Source organism: Thalassophryne amazonica, chromosome 20, assembly GCF_902500255.1.
Source record: "Thalassophryne amazonica chromosome 20, fThaAma1.1, whole genome shotgun sequence".
Lineage (NCBI taxonomy): Eukaryota > Metazoa > Chordata > Actinopteri > Batrachoidiformes > Batrachoididae > Thalassophryne > Thalassophryne amazonica.
In genome coordinates, this window is record NC_047122.1 from 50,804,451 (window position 1) to 50,827,158 (window position 22,708).

At 39.4% G+C, this 22,708-nt stretch overlaps 1 protein-coding gene across 1 annotated transcript; it reads right to left on the reverse strand.

Moving 5' to 3' along the window:
* Window positions 1–391: 391 nt before the first annotated feature.
* fam133b (family with sequence similarity 133 member B) lies at window positions 392–21,914 on the reverse strand. Its single transcript, XM_034160895.1, is given in 12 exon segments — window positions 392–1,050; window positions 7,960–8,010; window positions 13,547–13,587; window positions 13,590–13,635; window positions 13,822–13,863; window positions 14,018–14,116; window positions 14,260–14,331; window positions 14,512–14,544; window positions 14,639–14,773; window positions 14,941–15,019; window positions 20,655–20,752; window positions 21,795–21,914. Coding segments are annotated over 12 exon segments (816 nt in total). The 5' UTR covers window positions 21,819–21,914; the 3' UTR covers window positions 392–954.
* Between the last annotated feature and the right edge of the window lie 794 nt (window positions 21,915–22,708).

A 22,708-nucleotide genomic window follows, 5' to 3' on the forward strand; every position in this document is an offset into this window, starting at 1 on the left:
CTATAACAAGGACTTGTACCGTTTCACAAAATTCTTCCTAAAATTGTAAGAAGCTGATTTCAGAATGCCTATACTGTTTTTTGGGAAGGACAAATGGACAGAAATTGTTACAACATCATCCGCCCTTCTGGTTTTCAGCCAGCGGGGGATAAAAACTTGACAGAAATTTATTACATTGCTGCTGATTGCACTACGTTTTATGGAAGTAAAAGCTGAGCAAGCAACTGATCCTTACTGGTACCTTCCTTATTTATGAAATAGCAGTTACATTCTGAGCCACACAAAAATCTCAACATTCTCAGTTTCCCACCACACTCTCACAATGCACACTGCAGTACCCGTATGCAATTTACATACATGTAAGATGCAGAAATGTCATAACAGACCATAGAGGTAACACCACTAAAGGCTAAAACAACACTTTATTCATGAATTCAAACTATTTATACATTTACACCGCAGTGTGTTTAACTGAACAATGATTCATTGTAGAAGCAAGACGGTGTAGCTCACATTTCTCATCACAAGTCCAACTCCAGTATGACGCCGGCGCGGCAGGCCATTGGGTTTACATGCATGACACGGGCACTAGCATAACAACGCTAAGCTGTAGGGATAATGTGGGCGAGTGCAGCGCCAACAGGATCAGCATACTGAAGGTAAACACAAGCGTCAATTGAACTGAAATCTAGTGGGAAATCTGTTTCGTTCCTGTAGATTTGGGATGAATCTACAAAAGCGCAGTGGTGAAATTTCATCTGCAGTTACCAGCTGAGAGTAATGGATGCTTCCCTCCATATTGCTTCTCTCACTAAAGTCCATCAGAACAAGTCTATGGGCTTCCTCTTCAAGTGTGATGATCAAAGCCAGTTGGGAGAAGTGTCTGGTAGTCAAACAAAATAATAATAAAAAAAAAAAAAAGACTGAACTGTCAAGATGAGAAGCTTGGGATTCCTATTCGAATTCCGAGCCTGAATGAGATGGTGCCCTCTTTTTCTTTTTTCTGCCGTGCTTCTTATGCTTCTTTTTCCTCTTCTTCTTTGATTTGTCCTGTAAAGGAAGACATTTCACATCACAAGTGACAGACACCATCTTACACTCATGGACTAAAGACAGTAAAACTGAATCTTTTTGTCAAGGTTGGACAAGATTACTAAAATAAAGATGTAATCCTCATCAACATACTGAAAGTCTCCATGTATCCTCAAACTTTCCCCTTTATGACATCATGAGCTCACCATTGTGGACAATCATGTTTGAGTGAAGAAACAGTGGAGAGAATTTCATTATTAACTTGTTTGATTTTTTTCATAAAGTAAAGCTTCAAAATGAAATAGATGTGGCATTCTGATGCCATGACTCCATGTTGGAAATATGTCACAGATTTGTGTAGTTTTTGTTTGTTCGTTTTTTAAAACTCTGTCACTATCAGGACAATTTTTCATAGATATCAGATGATTTTAAAAAGTGGTGAATCAGAGACTGAACCTGGCTGATGAGGATTTTGCTCAGTCTGATGAATGCGACTTCATCAGCAACAAGTCCACCAAAGCTAAAGTGCAAATCATAACCTATAAAACAAGTTTTATCCAACCTTCACACTTTATGAACTCAAGACCCAAAGTTCAGAACTCCAAACCTGGATTGTAATACAGGTTTTTACAAGTGGAGCCTGCTTTTGATCGCGGCACATCAGGACTGAAGGATGTTTGCAGACATGACTATCTTACCTTCAAATCTGACCCTTGGAAAACATTTTGAAGCTAGAACTAGCTTTCTATCCCCAAAATCAAAGTCACATGACTTTGAAAAAACTAATGTCAAATGGCTCAACTCACCATGCCTTGGGGTGGGGTGGGGGGGTACGTTGAGCCACACAGGGGTAAGCTGATCACTGGCACTGAATAATGATAATTGAAATACGATACCAGTGTTCTGCCAGAAAAATATTGAACAACATTTAATAAAATGATTACATTCTATGCATAATTATAATAATCAGTTATAATCAAATAGAAAAGTCAAGATTGTCAACTGTGGTAATAAAAGTCAATTCAGCTGCCCCATTTCGCTTTAATTCGTTTAATTTATATAGTGTCAAATCATGAAATCAAATCAAATGTCAAATCACGACAACGCTGCCTCAAGGTGCTTCAAACAATTAAGGTCTAACCTTACCAGCCCCCCCCAAACAAGCCCACAGGCAACAGTATAAAGAAAAACTCCCTCTGGTGAGTCACAAACACAAATGTCAAAATACACCCAGAAACACCAACAGTCAGATTGTGGCAACTAAGACAAAGTCCTTAGCTGCCCTTGCATTCTGTCCGTTAGCGACAGAACGGGGAGTTTGCCCTCAGTTGGTCTTTCGCTTGTAGTTACGCATTTCTCATGTGCTTGTAAAAGAGAAAAATAAATATTGAATACTTTGTACTTGGTAATGAAAGTCCACCTCCAAACATTTTTCTTACTTCAATGCATTGTGTTTAACTGGTCAATAATTCAATGTACTTTCCCTTTTTAATCAAAGCAGTTAGTTCTGCAGGACATGGCTCAACTTCCCCCTAAGGTCTGACTCAACTTACACCATTCTGACCTTCCTGAGGTTTCTACACATAGACAAATATCCTATGCATCCACTGTGTGAAAGGCCGTGTTTAGAACAGGCTAATAAAAAATAAAATCACTGGCAAACAATAATATAAATAAATAAATAAAATAAAAATGACCTGTTTTCTCGTTCCAGACATGTAAGAGGCCAAAAAAAAAAATCTGAAACAACTGGACTGTAAGTGCCAATACTGGGGAAGGTGTGGGAGGGGGGATATCCACCCACAGGTGGGGGTCTGGGGGGCCTCACCTAGGAAGATTTTTTGAAAATGAGGTACCAAATGGTGCATTTTGAGCACAATTTTAAGGAAAAGATCAAGATGTCCATATTTGCTCACAAAAATTTTTGTATTATATTTACATAGAGTAAGGAGGCGTGGTAGCAGGAAATAACTATTCATTTCCATTATAATTTTCCATTCATGACAGATGTCAAGCCACAGCGAGAACAAAATTATGCAAAATTTGAAACTGCACAGCAATGCATGTAAACTGATTGAACAACATTCAGTTAAACTTACTTGAAATGATGTACAATAGTGGAATAAATCTGTCATTCGTCACTATGTCGATTCAAAACAATGAGATAGTAGATGATATCAGGTAAAAGAATTTTAAAATTGCATTTCAGTGCTGCTTTATCATGTATCAGTGAGAATAAAACAGCTTCAATTGAACAGACATTAAAATGGTAAATGGACTGCATTTATATCATGCTTTTCCATCTGCATCAGACGCTCAAAGCGCTTTACAATAATGCCTCACATTCACCCCGATGTGAGGATGCTGCAACATAAGGCGCTCACTACACACCGGGAGCAACTAGGGAATTAAGGACCTTGCCCAAGGGTCCTTAGCGATTTTCCGGTCAGGTTGGGATTTGAACTAAGGATCCTCTGGTCTCAAGCCCAACAGCTTAACCACTAGACCATCACCTCCCCTGAGGTGATGGTCTAATGGTCTAGATGGTCATTACTGAGCCAATACACCTGAACCAAATCAACACTTGGAATTTAACAGTTTCATTCTTATTTTATTAAATTGTTGACAACCATTTTCAGGATGCTCAAAGAATAATCAGGTTGCATTAAGTGAGTGGGTGACCAAACAGTCTGAAACGCCATCGTAAGAGTCACAACTTATGATAGTTTGAGGTAAATACAATGCAATTGTCATATTTCATTATTTTGATACGTAACATATATCCCCCACACCTCCTCTTACGCCCCCCTGCCTCCTGCCCCACCTCTGTACAGAAGCAGCCAGTTTTAGCCACGCCTCCAACACAGAATGCAGAAGGAAAAGACCTTTAATATAAAATAAACTGTTAATTTGTTAAAATGTAAGAGCAGTAACAGACACTGGAGGATTTATTATTTTAATCACTGCTCTGCTTTTCAGATTTTTTCTCTTTGTTCAACTTTGCTCTGAAATTTGACACCAAATGCAGCTGCACTTGCTTCACAGGGAGAGAGAGAAAGTGAGCTGTGTGTGTGTCTATTCACTCAGTCACCACACAGAGACGAGTGAGAAGGAACGTGCACGATTAGACAAACGGGTTTATTTATCCGAAAACAGTCAGACAATCTGCTACTGCAGGAACATCACTGAAATACGTTGATTTTTCACCAGATTTCATTCTAAATGTGGCTGTAAATGAATTTGCTATGTCGGGCAAGTGAGGGGTGTGAAACAAGTCTGACAGTACTGTTTACTTGCCAGTGTTGAGTGGCCAAGCATTACTGTCTGGCCCTATCATACAGCCTTTTGGCAGCCCAATTGACAGAGACCTTTAATCCTTGTATATACAACCCCTGGCAATAATTATGGAATCACCGGCCTCGGAGGATGTTCATTCAGTTGTTTAATTTTGTAGAAAAAAGCAGATCACAGACATGACACAAAACTAAAGCCATTTCAAATGGCAACTTTCTGGCTTTAAGAAACACTATAAGAAATCAGGAAAAATAATTGTGGCAGTCAGTAACGGTTACTTTTTTAGACCAAGCAGAGGGAAAAAATATGGAATCACTCAATTCTGAGGAATAAATTATGGAATGACCCTGTAAATTTCCATCCCCAAAACTAACACCTGCATCAAATCAGATCTGCTCGTTAGTCTGCATCTAAAAAGGAGTGATTACACCTTAGAGAGCTGTTGCACCAAGTGGACTGACATGAATCATGGCTCCAACAAGAGAGATGTCAATTGAAACAAAGGAGAGGATTATCAAACTCTTAAAAGAGGGTAAATCATCACGCAATGTTGCAAAAGATATTTGTTGTTCACAGTCAGCTGCGTCTAAACTCTGGACCAAATACAAACAACACGGGAAGGTTGTTAAAGACAAACATACTGGTAGACCAAGGAAGACATCAAAGCGTCAAGACAGAAAACTTAAAGCAATATGTCTCAAAAATCGAAAATGCACAACAAAACAAATTAGGAACGAATGGGAGGAAACTGGAGTCAACATCTGTGACCGAACTGTAAGAAACCGCCTAAAGGAAATGGGATTTACATACAGAAAAGCTAAACGAAAGCCATCATTAACACCTAAACAGAAAAAAACAAGGTTACAATGGGCTAAGGTAAAGCAATTGTGGACTGTGGATGACTGGATGAAAGTCATATTCAGTGATGAATCTCGAATCTGCATTGGGCAAGGTGATGATGCTGGAACTTTTGTTTGGTGCCGTTCCAATGAGATTTATAAAGATGACTGCCTGAAGAGAACATGTAAATTTCCACAGTCATTGATGATATGGGGCTGCATGTCAGGTAAAGGCACTGGGGAGATAGATGTCATTACATCATCAATAAATGCACAAATTTACATTGATATTTTGTACACTTTTCTTATCCCATCAACTGAAAGGATGTTTTGGGATGATGAAATCATTTTTCAAGATGATAATGCATCTTGCCATAGAGCAAAAACTGTGAAAACATTCCTTGCAAAAAGACACATAGGGTCAAAGTCATGGCCTGCAAATAGTCCGGATCTTAATCCAATTGAAAATCTTTGGTGGAAATTGAAGAAAATGGTCCATGACAAGGCTCCAACCTGCAAAGCTGATCTGGCAACAGCAATCAGAGAAAATTGGAGCCAGACTGATGAAGAGTACTGTTTGTCACTCATTAAGTCCATGCCTCAGAGACTGCAAGCTGTTATAAAAGCCAGAGGTGGTGCAACAATATACTAGTAATGTGTTGGAGCGTTCTTTTGTTTTTCATGATTCCATAATTTTTTCCTCAGAATTGAGTGATTCCATATTTTTTTCCCTTCTGCTTGGTCTAAAAAAGTAACCGTTACCGACTGCCACAATTTTTTTTCCTGATTTCTTATAGTGTTTCTTAAAGCCAGAAAGTTGCCATTTGAAATGACTTTAGTTTTGTGTCATGTCTGTGATCTGCTTTTTTTCTACAAAATTAAACAACTGAATGAACATCCTCCGAGGCCGGTGATTCCATAATTTTTGCCAGGGGTTGTATAAGATATAACCACATGATGTAAAAGCTCAAGGATACACAGGGGCTTTTAGTATCAGCCTACATGAGAGGAACGCATACACCAATTTTTCAGTGTTTTGATTATTTTTATTAGATTAAACAAAATAATAGTAGAATAATAGTAGTGCTATGTGACTAAAAAGATTAATCCAGGTTTTGAGTATATTTCTTATTGTTACATGGGAAACAAGGTACCAGTAGTTTCAGTAGATTCTCACAAATCCAACAAGACCAATCATTCATGATATGCACACTCTTAAGGCTATGAAATTGGGATATAAGTTAAAAAAAAAAAAAAAGAAGCAGAAAAGGGGGTGTTCACAATAATAGTAGTGTGGCATTCAGTCAGTGAGTTTGTCAATTTTGTGGAACAAACAGGTGTGAATCAGGTGTCCCCTATGTAAGGATGAAGCCAGCACCTGTTGAACATGCTTTTCTCTTTGAAAACCTGAGGAAAATGGGACGTTCAAGACATTGTTCAGAAGAACAGCATAATTTGATTAAAAAGTTGATTGGACAGGGGAAAACTTATATGCAGGTGCAAAAAATTATAGGCTGTTCATTTACAATGATGGACAAAAAAAAAAAAAAAAACAGAGCCGCATGGAAGGAAACGGAAAACAACCATCAAAATGGATAGAAGAATAACCAGAATGGCAAAGGCTCACCCACTGATCAGCTCCAGGATGATCAAAGACAGTCTGGAGTTACCTGTAAGTGCTGTAACAGTTAGAAGACGCCTGTGTGAAGCTAATTTATTTGCAAGAATCCCCCGCAAAGTCCCTCTGTTAAATAAAAGACATTACAATTTGCCAAAGAAGACATCAACTGGCCTAAAGAGAAATGGAGGAATATTTTGTGGACTGATGAGAGTAAAATTGTTCTTTTTGGGTCCAAGGGCCGCAGACAGTTTGTGAGACGACCCCCAAACTCTGAATTCAAGCCACAGTTCACAGTGAAGACAGTGAAGCATGGTGGTGCAAGCATCATGATATGGGCATGTTTCTCCTACTATGGTGTTGGGCCTATATATCGCATACCAGGTATCATGGATCAGTTTGGATATGTCAAAATACTTGAAGAGGTCATGTTGCCTTATGCTGAAGAGGACATGCCCTTGAAATGGGTGTTTCAACAAGACAATGACCCCAAGCACACTAGTAAACAAGCAAAATCTTGGTTCCAAACCAACAAAATTAATGCCTCGCAGATGTGAAGAAATCATGATAAACTGTGGTTATACAACTAAATACTAGTTTAGTGATTCACAGGATTGCTAAAAAAGCAGTTTGAACATAATAGTTTTGAGTTTGTAGCGTCAACAGCAGATGCTACTATTACTGTGAACACCCCCTTTTCTACTTTTTTTTTTTTTTTTTTTTTTTTACTAATAGCCCAATTTCATAGCCTTAAGAGTGTGCATATCATGAATGCTTGGTCTTGTTGGATTTGTGAGAATCTACTGGTACCTTGTTTCCCATGTAACAATAAGAAATATACTCAAAACCTGGATAAATCTTTTTAGTCACATAGCACTACTATTATTCTGAACACTACTCTAGATTTTCTTTAGCCATCACAATTTTTTTGTGGTGCTAAATTTCAAGCTTTACATGATTGAATTAAACTTCATGAAGCTGGCAGATCTCTTTTCCCCTTCCCCACCCCCCAGGTACAATTTTTTCCATGTACTCTCTGCAACTAAAGTACCCACAACATTAATGCTCATGCACCATAGACACTGAAATAAAAATCACTTCTACAACTACAAATAGACCAAACTAAAACATTTGTATGTGATCACTTTCTGTGATCAACTCCTGTCAGATACGCACTGCGAATTTCTCTTTTTCCTCACTACTTCTCTTTCTCTTCTTGACTTCAGCCTATGAGAACAGACAAATAAGAAATGAGACTGTAGCACAAAGGAAGTAGTCAGCCACAAACGTTTGAGTATCCTTACACACGCGCGCACACGCACACCAACTAAGTTCACACAAACCTCTGCAACTATTAGATGTGCAATTCAAAACAATCCCAAGTTTCTCATGTGACCTCTTCCTTATTTTTTTTTACAAACCTCTGCAACTATTAGATGTGCAATTCAAAACAATCCCAAGTTTCTCATGTGACCTCTTCCTTATTTTTTTTTCATTGTTTTACTGTCTGCTGATAAACTGGACACCAGAAAACTAAGACAGAACCCGAGTTGAAATGTGCAGAGTAGATGTAATTGTAATATGAACACTGCTGACAAAATTTATTCCTGCCCCTGTTTAATTAAATAAGGTGCATCTGGAAAGTATTCACAACGCTTCACTATTTCCACATTTTATGTTACAGCCTTATTCCAAAATGCAATAAATTCATTTTTCCCATCAAAATTCTACTCACAACACCACATAATGACAACATGCAAAAAGTTGTTTTTTTTTTTTAATTTTGACATCAGACCATTGAATTTTGTTTCTCGTGGTCTGAAAGTCCTTCAGGTGCGTTTTTGGCAAACTCCATATGGGCTGCCATGTGCCTTTTACTAAAGCCCCTTTCACACCGGGGCTGCTCCCAGTTGCGTCATGTGTTGTTATGACGACGCCACATGGAAGCAACTCGTTGCGGAGACACAACAGCGCGAGGGGCGCAAACAAAAATTAAACTTTTTTTTGCGCCCTCTGCTCGACGCAGAATTAAGTGGTTTCACTGCAAGTCAGAGCAACAGGACGGTACTCAGCGTGACTGGAAGCCACATCCTCACAAGACGACGTTACCCGACGCCAATTTATGATTTCTGCTGTGTTCCATCGTTCCCGCAGTATAAATCACGCAGGATTGTTTTTATACCGTGTACACAATGCAGTAAAAACTACACGCTAAAAAAAAAAAAGACCACAGGAAAAAAAAAAAAAATGCTGATTGCAGCTGCTGCTCCTCTCTGTGTGGAGCTGTCTGGTGAAGAGAGGCACTGTGAAGCAGCAGCTTCTCTCAGAAATGTGTTTAAAGTAGACCTGCATTGAAATAAATGTGGTCAGATCTCAGAAAGAAATAGCTGATATGTATTTATAAGACCCTTATGAATGCAGTAAAGTAAATCTGCAAGCCCAAATTTGTAATTCAGCGGAGAAATCTTTGTTTAAAAATGACAAATTTGCAGCTAAAATTTGGCCCTCAGCAAAAACTGTTTGTACATCCGGGACATTGCAGTGACGTCCGGCAGAAGACGGAGCGCTCGCGCCTTCAGTCCGATCCCGTGTTGAAATTGATTTTATCTGTTAGCAATGTTACTGTTATACACATCCTGGTTTCAACATCCAAAAGTAAGCAGCAATGAATGTGAGATACAGCTCTGCATGCTCAGCGGCGACATCAACAGCAGGCGACGTTCTTCCCCGATGCCTCGCTCTCTGCCTCCGATGTGCTTACTGAGTCTGCAGGCTCGGTAAATGCCGCAGCGGGCCACTCACATCGCCCCCGTGTCTGCTGTGCAGCCGGCACCACCTCTGTCTACTGAATGGAGGTGCAGCCAACTTGGCACAAGTCCAGAGACTACGCTCGCTGTTTTAACGCGAAGCGGCCGGTGACACCTGTTGCTTGCAAGGACAGACTTCTTGCGGCAAAATCCGCAGCGCCGCACGTCTTGGTAATCGGAGCCACAGAGCTCCATGGCCGCTGAGAGAGGTTTATATCTTTTTAATGACTTGAATTCTTTGCAGGTCCCGCCTCCGTACCCCGCGACGGTAACACCGGAGGCGAAAGACAGTAGATTTTCAATGTGATACCACTCAATCAAACGGGCGTATGAAAGTGTCCCCCAAAATAATTTTCAAGCACAAATAAATGTGTACTCATCAAACGTGCCGCAAGACAATATGAAGTTTTAAAAAAAGTAGATCCTTCCGTATAAGACAAGAAAAAGGTGCAGATGCAAACTGACGTAAATCCACAAATTACAGTTGGCGCGCGCAATGCATGCTGGGATAGGGTCTTCTCTGTGACGTCTTGGTAGCGTCCCGGATGTGATGACAGTTTTGCGGAGGGCTAAATTTTAGCTGTAAATTTGTCATTTTTAAACGAAGATTTCTCCGTTGAATGACAGATCTGGGCTTGCAGATTTACTTTACCACATTCAGAAGGATCTTATGTGTAAATATAAGTCATTTTTTGGTCCAAAGATCTGACTGCATTTATTTCAATGCAGGTCTACTTCAAATAAAATCCATAAAAGTCCTGCTCACAGGCTGATTGCCAGAGACATCCAGTAAAAAGTCCAGACATCTCCAGTCCACTCACTGACGATTCGTTCACACACGCACATGTGAACAATAAAGAATGGGAAAAAAAAAAAAAAAACTGTCTGGCTGCAGGCATTAGTTCCTTGTTCTCCCCTCAAACTCTCACCACTGTGTTTAAAAAAGGACAAAAAAGGACATAAGTCCTGCTCACAGACTGATTGCCAGAGACAGGACATGTCAAAATCAAGTAGAACTCCACATTTGCTCACAGATGGTTCATTCACACGTGTGCGCGCGCATCTCGCGGTCAAAGGAGGAAAGATAAATTATAACAGAACTCAGAGCGCAGACCTGCAGCTCAGCACAAGAACATATATAAAATAGAAGAGAAGTCAGAGTGCACAGTCTGTCTGCAGCCAAACTGTGCACTCTGACTTCTCTGTACAGAGAACCTGCAGGCTGCGTTCTCACCTCCTCTCCGCCCCGTTGCGCGCACCTGACGCAGAATTCCTGTGTCATCATGACGCCACAGGGAGCAACTGGAAGCAGCCCCGGTGTGAAAGGGGCTTAAGGAGTGGCTTCCATCTACCTACTAACTGCTCTTGGTGTGATTTAATTTTGTAGTGCCTGTTCTTAATCGCTGTTATCAGCTCTGCAAGTCCGCGCTATCAAACAGAGGGACAGCTGTGTACCGTTGATAAACTAAAAGATTTATTGTATATTTAAAGTGAAGCAGTGTGTACACAGCGTTGTGTGTTGATCTCCTGGCTGCTCGCTCCACCTCGCAGACAAAGCGAGAGGAAGTGCACACTTTGTCAGTGAATCAAGTTTAACAGACTAATCAAAAAATACCTTTATTGGGCTGATTCTTATTGGATTCAACCAGAGGTTTGATGTGTTCATCAACAGGGCGTACAGCAGATATATCAATGTGCCTTTTGAGGAAATCAATGTTGCAAAGATGCACTCTGCAGCCTCTGGAACATCACTGAAGCAGAGCACGAGGGTGTTTAACAGGCTGCGTTCACAACTGAACAATATTTGCTACAATTCACAGAGCAAAAAATAGTACATTGTGCACAAAAGATACTATTTATTTGATCAATTTCAATAAAAGTCACGACATTTGAGTCATTTGGGGGCAGTGCAAAGTTGAATGTGCGCACTCTAAATGGAGAGACAGGAGAGAAGCTGTTGTGTATTTTTGTGGCTACGCACATAAATACTTCATATGTGCTGAAAAAAATTATTTAACGTACTCATGAACAAATGAAACCATGGGAACTGACTATACGTTGTGTGCACAGCATGTAAAACCCTACTTTTCGTAGTAATATTTTTTCCTTCAGCTGCACACTTTGAAAGTGTAGTCCTTTAAAGGCACACAACTCCCCCCCCCCCCCCCCCCCCCCCGAAGAATTTCAACAATGGAAACACGCATCTGATGAATGGAAATACAACCCTAATTCCAATGAAGTTGGGACGTTGTGTGAAATGTAAATAAAAACAATACAATGATTTGCAAATCCTCTTCAACCTATATTCAATTGAATACACCACAAAGACGAAATATTTAATGTTCAAACTGATACTTTTTTTTTGTTGTGCAAATATTTGCTCATTTTGAAATGTATGCCTGCACCACATTTCAAGAAGCTGGGACAGGGGCAACAAAAGACTGGGAAAGTTGATGAATGCTCAAAGAACACCTGTTTGGAACATTCCACAGGTAAACAGGTTAATTGGAAACAGGTGAGTTTCATGATTGGGTATAAAAGGAGCATCCCCAAAAGGCTCAGCCGCTCACAAGCAAAAATGGGGTGAGGGTCGTCACTTTGTGAACAACTGTGTGGAAAAAAATAGTCCAACAGTTTAAGAACAATGTTGCTCAACATTCAGTTACAAGGAATTTAGGGAGTCCATCATCTATAGTCGATAATATAATCAGAAGATTCAGAATCTGGAGAACTTTCTACACGTAAGCGGCAAGACCGAAAACCAACACTGAATGCCCGTGACCTTCTATCCCTCCGGCGGCACTGCATTAAAAACCAACATCATTGTATAAAGGATCTTACTCTGTGGGCTCAGGAACACTTCAGAAAACCACTGTCAGTTAACACAGTTCGTCGCTACATCTACAAGTGCAAGTTAAAACTCTACCATGTAAGGTGAAAGCCATACATCAACAACATTCAGAAACGCCGCCACCTTCTCTGGGCCCAACCGCATTTGAAATGGACAGATGCAAAGCGTTAAAGCGTGCTGTGGACTGATGAGTCCACATTTCAAATTGTTTTTGGAAATCATGGACGTCGTGTCCTCCAGACAAAAGAGGAAAAAGACCATCCAGATTGTTACGTGTGCAAAGTTCAAAAGCCAGCATCTGTCATAATATGGGGGTGTGTTAGTGCCCACGACATGGGCAATTTACACATCTGTGATGGCACCATCGATGCTGAAAGGTACATCCAGGTTTTGGAGCAACACGTTACAACAGTGTAGCTTCGTAGTAAAAGAGTGCGGGTACTAGACTGGCCTTCCTGCAGTCCAGACCTTTCCCCCACTGAAAATGTGTGATGCATTATTAACAACGGAGACCCTGGACTGTTGAACAACTGAAGTCATACATCAAGCAGGAATGGGAAAGAATTTCACCCACAAAGCTTCAACAATTAATGTCCTCAGTTCCCAAACGCTTATTGAGTGTTGTTAGAAGGAAAGGTGATGTAACACAGTGGTAAACATACCACTGTCCCAGCTTTTTTGAAACTTGTTGCAGGCATCCATTTCAAAATGAGCAAATATCTGCACAAAAACAATAATGTTTCTCAGTCTTAACATTAAATATCTCGTCTTTGTGGTGTATTCAATTAAATATAGGTTGAAGAGGATTTGCAAATCATTGTATTCTGCTTTTATTTACATTTTACACAATATCCCAACTTCATTGTAACTGGGGTTGTATTTTCATATCGTCATAGCTATTATCACCAAAAACACAACGAAAAATCGTGATTTTTGAGTCCACATCGCCCGTCCATAACTGCAATATACTATAAATACTTTAATTTTTAGTGGGTTCTGCTGTACCTCCACACTGAGTACCACTGCAACCATCTCATACCTGCAGCCATAACAACTTGAGATACGAGTTTCAAACCTGTAGCCACATCCACAGCAACATACTTACTGCCTTGTCCCCTTCAGATTCAGAAGAATCTGATGATGTGTCTTATAACTTCGTTCAGCCCTCTTTTTTCTTCTACGGTTCTTTTCATCCTGGGGATTGCAAAATTTACAGTACACGTAATACCTACAATACACAAAATACCTAATCTGTCTGATTCACTTTAAAATGAACAAAAGCATTTGGCCACTTTATATTTAACAACATGTCTGCAAAATATGAAAAAAGTAAAAAAAAAAAAAAAAAAAAAAAAATCTGCTGAAATGAGAGGAAATTACCTTATCTTTATCCACTTCTTCCTTTATTTTTCTCTTTTTCTTCTTGGAAGAAAAAACAAATATTAAACTCGACTGCTAGCATTTAACAAAACATTTTTAACAAGTAGATCTGTAGTTGTTGTGACTCAAAAGCTACCTAAGTGTAGTTAGAAATGTTTACTGAGCTGAAAATCCAAATGTGCTTTATAAAAACAACCTTTGATTCTTCATCAGAGTCGGCTTCCGAGCTGTCCGACGCTCGCCTGGCTGACGACTTCTTTCTTTTTCGTTTTTTCTTCAGGCTCTGCTTTTCGTCCTGTGCATGCAAACAAGAACACAATGAAACTATCTGCAGGGCTGCTTAATAAAAAAAAAAAAAGAGGTGAGGAGTGGAAAGGTGTTCTTTCAACCTACAAAACAAACATATGTATCTCAGATTAAAGTCTGGTAATGACTCACTTCATCTTCGGATTCAGAAGAAGAGCTGCTGGAGGAATCAGAACTCGATGAAGAGGAGGAAGATGAAGAATGCTTGACCAAAACACAATGAAAGCAGGGTTCGTTAGACTTGAGATAATTCGTTGAACTGAAAAGCGGCACAAATGCAGTTAACAGAATCCAATATGACACCAGCTCAGAGAACAGTGTGTGTGTGTGTGAGGAAGTACTGTGGTACAGCTGGCCATCAAAATACTGGAGGTCTTCGCTCACCCTGTTGGACTTTTTCTTCTCCTTTTTCTTTTTCTAAACACACAAATTGAGCAAAAGCAAAGTGGGGAAAAATTAAGAACATGTAAAGATGTGATTTGATATAAACATCCGATAAGAAGCACGTTACCTCTTTTTTCTCCTTCTTCTCCTCTTTTTCTTTGTCCATCATCTTTTTATCCTTATCTGTTGCCTTTTTGTCCTTCTCCTTGTCATTTGCACCCAACAATTTTTCTCGGTTTTTAGCCAGTTCTTTCTTCCATTTCTGATAGGATGGGACACAACAACACAAACAAGACAGTGACCAACCAGAAGATTAACAAGCTACACCTCAAGCATGACATTTTAGCTGAGCCCAAAAGTGATCTTAAGGAAAGCTGGTGATATTTAAGTAAAAAATAAAATATCTCAGTCTACATAAGACAAACATACTTCATTCATTTTGTCTTCAAAGTCAGCCAGGGCTCGGGAGCCTTTCTTCTTCTTCTCCAGCTGCTCTTTTAGCTCTTCCCTTGTAAAGACAGAATAAAACAGATGTTACTTTTTATAGTTACATAGACAACCTCAGGACATTCATTAATTTACTACCACCTGTCCAGGTCCAGGTGACAACACTGGAAACAGGTGATGAAATACTTACAGTCACCTGGAAAGTATGCACAGCACTTCACACATTTCTACATGTTACAGCCCTATTCCAAAATAAAGTAAATTCATTTTTCACCTCAAAATTTTACTCACAACACCCCATAATGACATTAAAAGTTTTTTTTATTATTTTTGCAAATTTATTAAAAAAAAAAAAAAACCTAAGAAATCACACGTACATAAGTATTCACAGCCTTTGCTCAAAACTTTGTTGATGCACCTATCTTTGTGCAGTTTTGCTCATTCCTCTTTACATCACCTCTCAAGCTCCATCAGGTTGGATGGGGAGCATTGGTGCACAGCCATTTTTAGATCTCTCCAGTATGTTCAATCAGCTTCAGGTCTGGGCTCTGGCTGGACCACTCAAGGACATTCACAGAGTTGTCATGAAGCCACTCCTTTGATATCTTGGCTGTGTGTTAAGGGTCATTGTCCTGCTGAAAGATGAAACGTCGCCCCAGTCTGAGGTCAAGAGCGCTCTGGAGCAGGTTTTCATCCAGGATGTCCCTGTACATTGCTGCACTGATCTTTCTCTCAATCCTGACTAGTCTCCCAGTTTCTGCTGCTGAGAAACACCCCCACAGCATGATGCTGACACCACCATGCTTCACTGTAGGGATGGTGCCTGGTTTCCTCCAAACATGATGCCTGGCATTCACACCAAAGAGTTCAATCTTTGTCTCATCAGACCAGAGAACTTTGTTTCTCATGGTCTGAGAGTCCTTCAGGTGCCTTTTGGCAAACTCCAGGTGGGCTGTCATGTGTCTTTTACTAAAGGAGTGGCTTCTGTCTGGCCACTCTACCATACAGGCCTGATTGGTGGATTGCTGCAGAGATGGTTGTCCTTCTGGAAGGTTCTTCTCTCTCCACAGAGGAGTGCTGGAGCTTTGACAGAGTGACCATTGGGTACTTGGTCACCTCTCTGACTAAGGCCCTTCTCCCATGATCGATCAGATTAGACAGGCGGCCAGCTGTAGGAAGACTCCTGCTGGATCCAAACTCCTATTTACGGATGACGGAGGCCACTGTGCTCATTGGGACCTTCAAAGCAGCAGAAATGTTGTTTCTGTTTCTGTACCTTTTCACAGATTTGTGCCTCGAGACAATCCTGTCTTGGAGGTCAGCAGACAATTCCTTTGACTTCATGCTTGGTTTGTGCTCTGACATGCACTGTCAACTGTGGGACCTTATATGTAAACAGGTGTGTGTCTTTCCAAATCATGTTCAATCAACTGAATTTACACCAGGTGGACTCCAATTAAGCTGTAGAAACATCTCAAGGATGGTCAGTGGAAACAGGATGCACCCTGAGCTCAATTTTGAGCTTCATGGCAAAGACTGAATATTTATGTACATGTGATTTCTTTGTTTGTTTTTAATACATCTGGAAAAATCTCAAAAAAAAAAAAAAAAAATCACATTGTCATGATGGAGCATTGTGCATAGACTTTTTTGGGAAAAAATAATTTCATTTTTCATAATTTCAATGTCAAGGTTGTAACATAAAATGTGGAAATTAAAGTACTGAGAATACTTTCTGGATGCACTGTAAAATGCAGACAACTCCTGCTTTTGTTGTATAGAGAGAGAATCGTGTTTTACAACTATGCTGGCACACCATACTCCTACAGCAAACACCCCACGACTTTTCCAAGTCCACAAAACTGGCAGACTAGTTGGGCATAAAGATAATCCTTTACTGTCCCACAATGTGGAAATTTGCATTGTTGCAGCAGCAAGTGACAACAGATTGTATAAAAAGAGGTAAGAAGTACCATGCTTCAGACACAATTAAGACCATGAGTTCATATAATATTGCACATACAAGAACACAATTATTGCACATAGTAATTAATTAAATTTAAAAAGTCAGAAAGACAGGTCAAGTGTGCTGTGTAGTCTACTGGGACACTGACAATTGTGCAATCTGACAGCGGCAGGAAGAAGGAGCCTACAGTGCCTCTCCTTAACACATACCAGGTAGAGCAACCTGTCACTGAAGGAACTGTTCAGTGTTGAGTGTTTCCTGCACTGGCTGGTGCACATTCCTCAACATGGATGACAGCTTAGCTATGACAGCTTGGCCTTCATAATCAGTTTGCCCAGTCTCCTCCTGTCTGCAACAGAGATACTGCTGCCCCAACAAACTACACCATAGAAAATGGAAAATGGCAGATGCCACCACAGTACAGTAAAATCTCTTCTTGAGTGCCCCCTGAACTCCAAAAGACCAGAGTCACCTCAGTAGGTGCTGCGGTTCTTATAAAATGCAGCTGCATTGTCTGACCAATCCAGTTTATTGTTCAAGTGAACACCCAGGTATCCGTAAGACAACACCATCTCAATGTCCTTTCACAGGATGTTCACTGGTGCTCAAGGGGAGTGTTTATTCCTGCAGAAATCCACCACCACCTCTTTAGTTTTTCCTGCACTGAGCTGGAGTTTGTTCTGGAGACACTAGTCTACAAAATACTGCATCAGTTCTATGTATTCCCTCTCATCCTCAGGGAACTTCTGCAGGTAGCACTGGGGTGAGTTGTGTGTGAAATCACTGTACAGTGAAAAGGAACAAAGCCAGTACCGTTCTCTGCGTGGTCCCCGTGCTGCAGACAACTATGTCAGACACGCAGTCCTGTGTCCGAACATACTGTAGTCGATTTGAAAGGTAATCCAGGATCCAGTGTTACAGATGATGATCCACATCCATATGTTCCAGCTTGACCGTCAGGAGTGTGAGCGGTATGGTGTTGAAAGCACTGGAGAAGTCAAAGAGCATGACTGTCACTGTGCTCCTGGGTTTGTCCAAGTGGGAAAGAGTCCTATACAGCAGATACATAGATGACTGCATCTTCCACTCCTATGTCAGGCTGGTAGGCAACAGCAGGTCCATAGATGGTCTCACCAGGGGTGCAGATGGACTAGGAACAGCCTCTCTTGGGTTGTCTTGAGACGGGATGTCAGTGCCGCTGGCCTGTAGTCACCAGGATCCTTTGAGTACTTTTTTTTTTTTTTGCACTGGCACCACACAGGGTAAAGAGCTGACCCGTCGTTCCATGACCAGAATGTAACAGAATCAGCAACATGTTGAATACAAATCACAGTAATGACATTACACACAATTCTAAAAAGAAATAATAATAAAAAATAAAATAAAAAAATCTAGTGTTTAAGATGGAATTTATGCCAGGGATGTCAATGATCACTTAATAGATATTGTCTTGTGATACTGCCATTGACAAGAACACATTCAGTCAAAAGACTGCACAATGCTGCTGTGACATCGGCACCACCTGTGGACCAATTTAGAAAATGAAACCAAGAAGAAAACGAAAGTGATACAAACTCGGCAAAACTAAAAAAAAAATTAAAAAAATAAAAATTAACAGATAAACCAAGTCATAACCACTGGTAAATATACAACTCCTGCCGTACAGAAAACCAATCAAGTCTATGCTTCCCTTCTGACTACAGTTATCATAACTTGGAAGAGCATAAGTATCCAGACCAGGCTGAAAACATGGTATATAACTGAATGATTTAACAGTGCAGTGTGACCATAAACAGCCACAATAAGACTTGAGAGTGGGGAAGAAAAATACTGCTAAAATAATGCCAGTGTATGCTGACGAAAGAAAAATGTGGTGAAAACGCTATGTTGAACAAGTTATGCAGCTGTTACAATATGATTTATTGAGTGTATGCAGACATATTAAAAATGCTACCAATACACCAATATATGGTAGCTGACACATTCAGTAAGTTTTATGGTCATCCGGAACATGTCAAATATGTCTACATGTCAATATGTGTTTGATACAAGTTACACATAGGTTCAAAGCAACTTAATTATAGGTTAGAAATAAGTTTTAGGTACACTAGACATTAGCTCAACATATTTCAACTTGTGATCAACTTAAAAGTAACATGCGTCAACAATTGCATACAACTTATGGCCTGTGTATATGGGACATATGAGCCACACGGTGGCATGCATCAAAAATATTGCGCACGCACAAAATTTTTCAATAACCTTATCGTATGATGACATATACCAGCGTGCTTCATCGTGCTCTTAACTTACACAATACTTACCCACAACTTATTAGACATATGCCAGTGTATTCAGCTTACTTTTTATACGTTGGCATACGCAGGCTAAATTGCAGTTTTAACTTTATGAATGAATATTCATAAAGGACTCAAAATATCATGAGCTAAAAGTTAAAACTCTTCATAAATCAACCAAGTTAACATTGTTTACCAGTGATAATGGAATAAATCCCTATTTTCTACCTCTAAAAACAGACATTCCAAAATAAACGGTAAATAATTTAATTCAAAGCACTATGAACACCGACTAAATGAAGGACAGTGTGTTTATATCACTACAAGGCTCTACATTAGGTTTTGAAAGCACATGCCCATAGTGCAGGCTGTAATTAAAATTATACACACACTACATATAAACCACTTTTAATCACAACAAAGCACTGGTTGTTCAGATAAACCCTTAAATACAGCAAATTATGCCAAATAGTCATTATGGATGCATAGTTTAATAAATTCCTGGAATCTTTAATACAGTTTAAAGAAGCATTCATTATGACACATGCAAATTGTTGACCCACTGAAAATCTGACTGGGTGAGGAAAAACTAAAATGAAGCCATTTTCTATTATTTTTGGCATAACTACATATGGAAATAAATTAGACTTACTGACCTTTGGTGGGGGGTGGGGGTGGGGTGTAAATGTGCAACATTGAAAAATCTGAAATGGGCCTTTGAGGATAATGACTGCTTTTGATACATAAAAGTATATTTAATTTCTACTCTACGTGTATAGAAAATAAATGAATGAATGAATGTGTGTGTTTGAGAACAAAATCCAATTTGGAGCAAATTTTGTGGATTGACTGAGGGTCAGGTAAGTACAAAATTATTTGATCTTGTGTATGTGTGTTGGGGGGAGGAGAGGGATGCAGGTCACAATTTTCATAGGGGATGTTTAGAATGTCCACTTTGAGGTACTGGTTAAATATATACACCTGTGGTTACTATAAAATATTACAAAGTCAAACATTTTCTTTCTGTGGATCTCATGATGTTTGACCATGAAAGGTCAAACTCAAGGTCTTAACTGTTTACCTCAAAGACTGGACACAATATGAATTAAACATAGTGGAACAAATGTGTGTTAGTCAACAATAAAGTGGTCAAATTTTGGACAGAAAAGAGCAAATATCAAAGCCACACAGGTACATATTATGGCATTGCTGAATGATAAAGAATGAATTTGCATGAATCTGTGTCAAACATGTATGACACATGTTGCACTTGCTGAGTGCCCCTTCTCATGATGCTAATACTTCTGTACTTTTACTTTAACATTTTCAATGTTAGGACTTACAATGTTAGGACTTTAGGTATTACTACTTTCCCTTAAACATACAAGTACTTCTTCCACTACTAATATATGGGGAGACAGCTGTGTACGCACCATGTTGGTCGAGGTCTGCTTAGATAATCTTGTATGGTTGGTCCAGAGTTCTGTATCGGTCCTCTGGCTCTAGCAGCAGCGATGGGGTTAATGTAAGCCTGAAACAGCAAACAGAGCATTTTACAAATAGCCAATGATCGATTGCCTACACTGTCAGCAAGCAACAGGGTTGTCCACAATAGTGGATTACATGTGGAAAACTAGAAGGGCATTGGACTGGAGCACCAAAAGAGCAGGGAAGACAAGGAAAAGTCAGTGTCTACAATCACTGACATAGAAACAGTCAAAACTGTGATCTTTTTACTCCATTTGTATTATGTGCTTAATGATTGTCAAAAAAAAAATAAAAAAATAATAATAATAATAAATGGTTGAGCCCATATAAAGATCTGCGACCAAACAGACTTTACGGCGATGGTAAAAACGGAACGTATGAGAAAATGAATAACCATGGATTGGGGGGGGGGGGGGAACAAAAAAAAACAAAATTGATCTCGTGTAACGTTCGGAACGTTTCGCCACATTGCCATCTAGTGGTCAAATGTATGTTTCATTTGCAGAGAATCAATAAAAAAGTGACGTGAATTATAAAAAAAAAATCGTCTGGATCTGGCAATTCTAAATAAACGTGGTTTTAAAATCTCATCTTAGGTTATACTCGCTTTCTTCCAATTAGCTAGAGGTTTGCCACATCATGTTGAGTCCGTACAGCTTTTATGCTGCTCCAGATTAAATAGACAACACCTGGAACGTACAAAAATCAGCAAGGATCACTGAAAGAGGAAAAAATAAAAACTTAACCTTGAGGACTGCAATAGAAAGTAATTTGCTTTTTTGTGTCATCCATGGCAATTTCATGTATTTTACATTTAACTGTTATGGCCAAAATAACTCAAACATGAGCAAGGCTAGTAATCACACATTTAAGTCCCGACAGCAACCAAAATTCGCATTTTTCATATAAAGGCATTTTGTTGACGTCTTTACAGTTCAGGCCTACAGTAAGACCAACTAGCGCAGGCTAACGTTTGCTAGCTAGTTGCTAAGATTTGGCTCTGTATTTACAGCAAGATAGCTAAATAAAAGAACCATACCAACATTTTTATTATTTTACAGTTTGTGAAAGCAGCAAAAGCTCACCACACGATTGTCTCGCTTGCCCATATTCAATGATATATCACATATCGAAAAAAGCGTCCAACCAAAAGAACGGCCTGTAGCATCGCTTTGCTAACTACTACTACTTCTTCTGTCGAGTTTATTGGAGGTTGGCAAATAGAGATGTACATTACCGCCACAAACGGTGCAGTAGTGAATTGCGGCAGCCAGATTTCTTCAAATGAATCATAACCACAGACTGAAATATTTAAGGAAAAAAAAATTAAGACAAACAAAACTTACGGCAGCAAGGGAAACTGCTCACTAGTAGCAGGAGGTGGTAATGGTACAAAATATATTTTTTTCAAATATGCTTACATCCACTTCAGAGATTGTATATTGTGTAATTTGGGAGATATTTCATATAGGAAATGGGTGTCTACCATGACAAAAAAAAAAAAAAAAAAAACCCACCCCATGCAAAAAAGAAAACTGCAATATACTGTAATTTTAACATCTTTCGAAATATTAGAATGTAATTGTTTTGACTTCATGATTAGTTTTGATGAACCCTGCATTGAACACAACATTCAAGTTTATGATATATAATGCTCCTGACTTCGTAGTACTTGTTTTAGAGAAGTCACAAAAGCTACATAAATACTGATATTATTACAGTGATCATGCAATTACACATGATTTTCAAGTTCAAGTCACAGCATGGCATGTTGTAGTAATTCAAGTGTCCTGGCCAAGCCAAAAACAAGATCTCAGGCTAAAGAATTTGATAAAACCTTTGACAATGGTTTGTTTTTAAAGTTTTTGAAGAGCATGGCCTCCTCCTAAGTTCTGTTATTCACACAATGTGACAAATAAAACCTTTGACAATGGTTTATGTTTTAAAATTTTTTGAAGAGCATGGCCTCCTCCTAAGTTCTGTTATTCACAGTGTTACT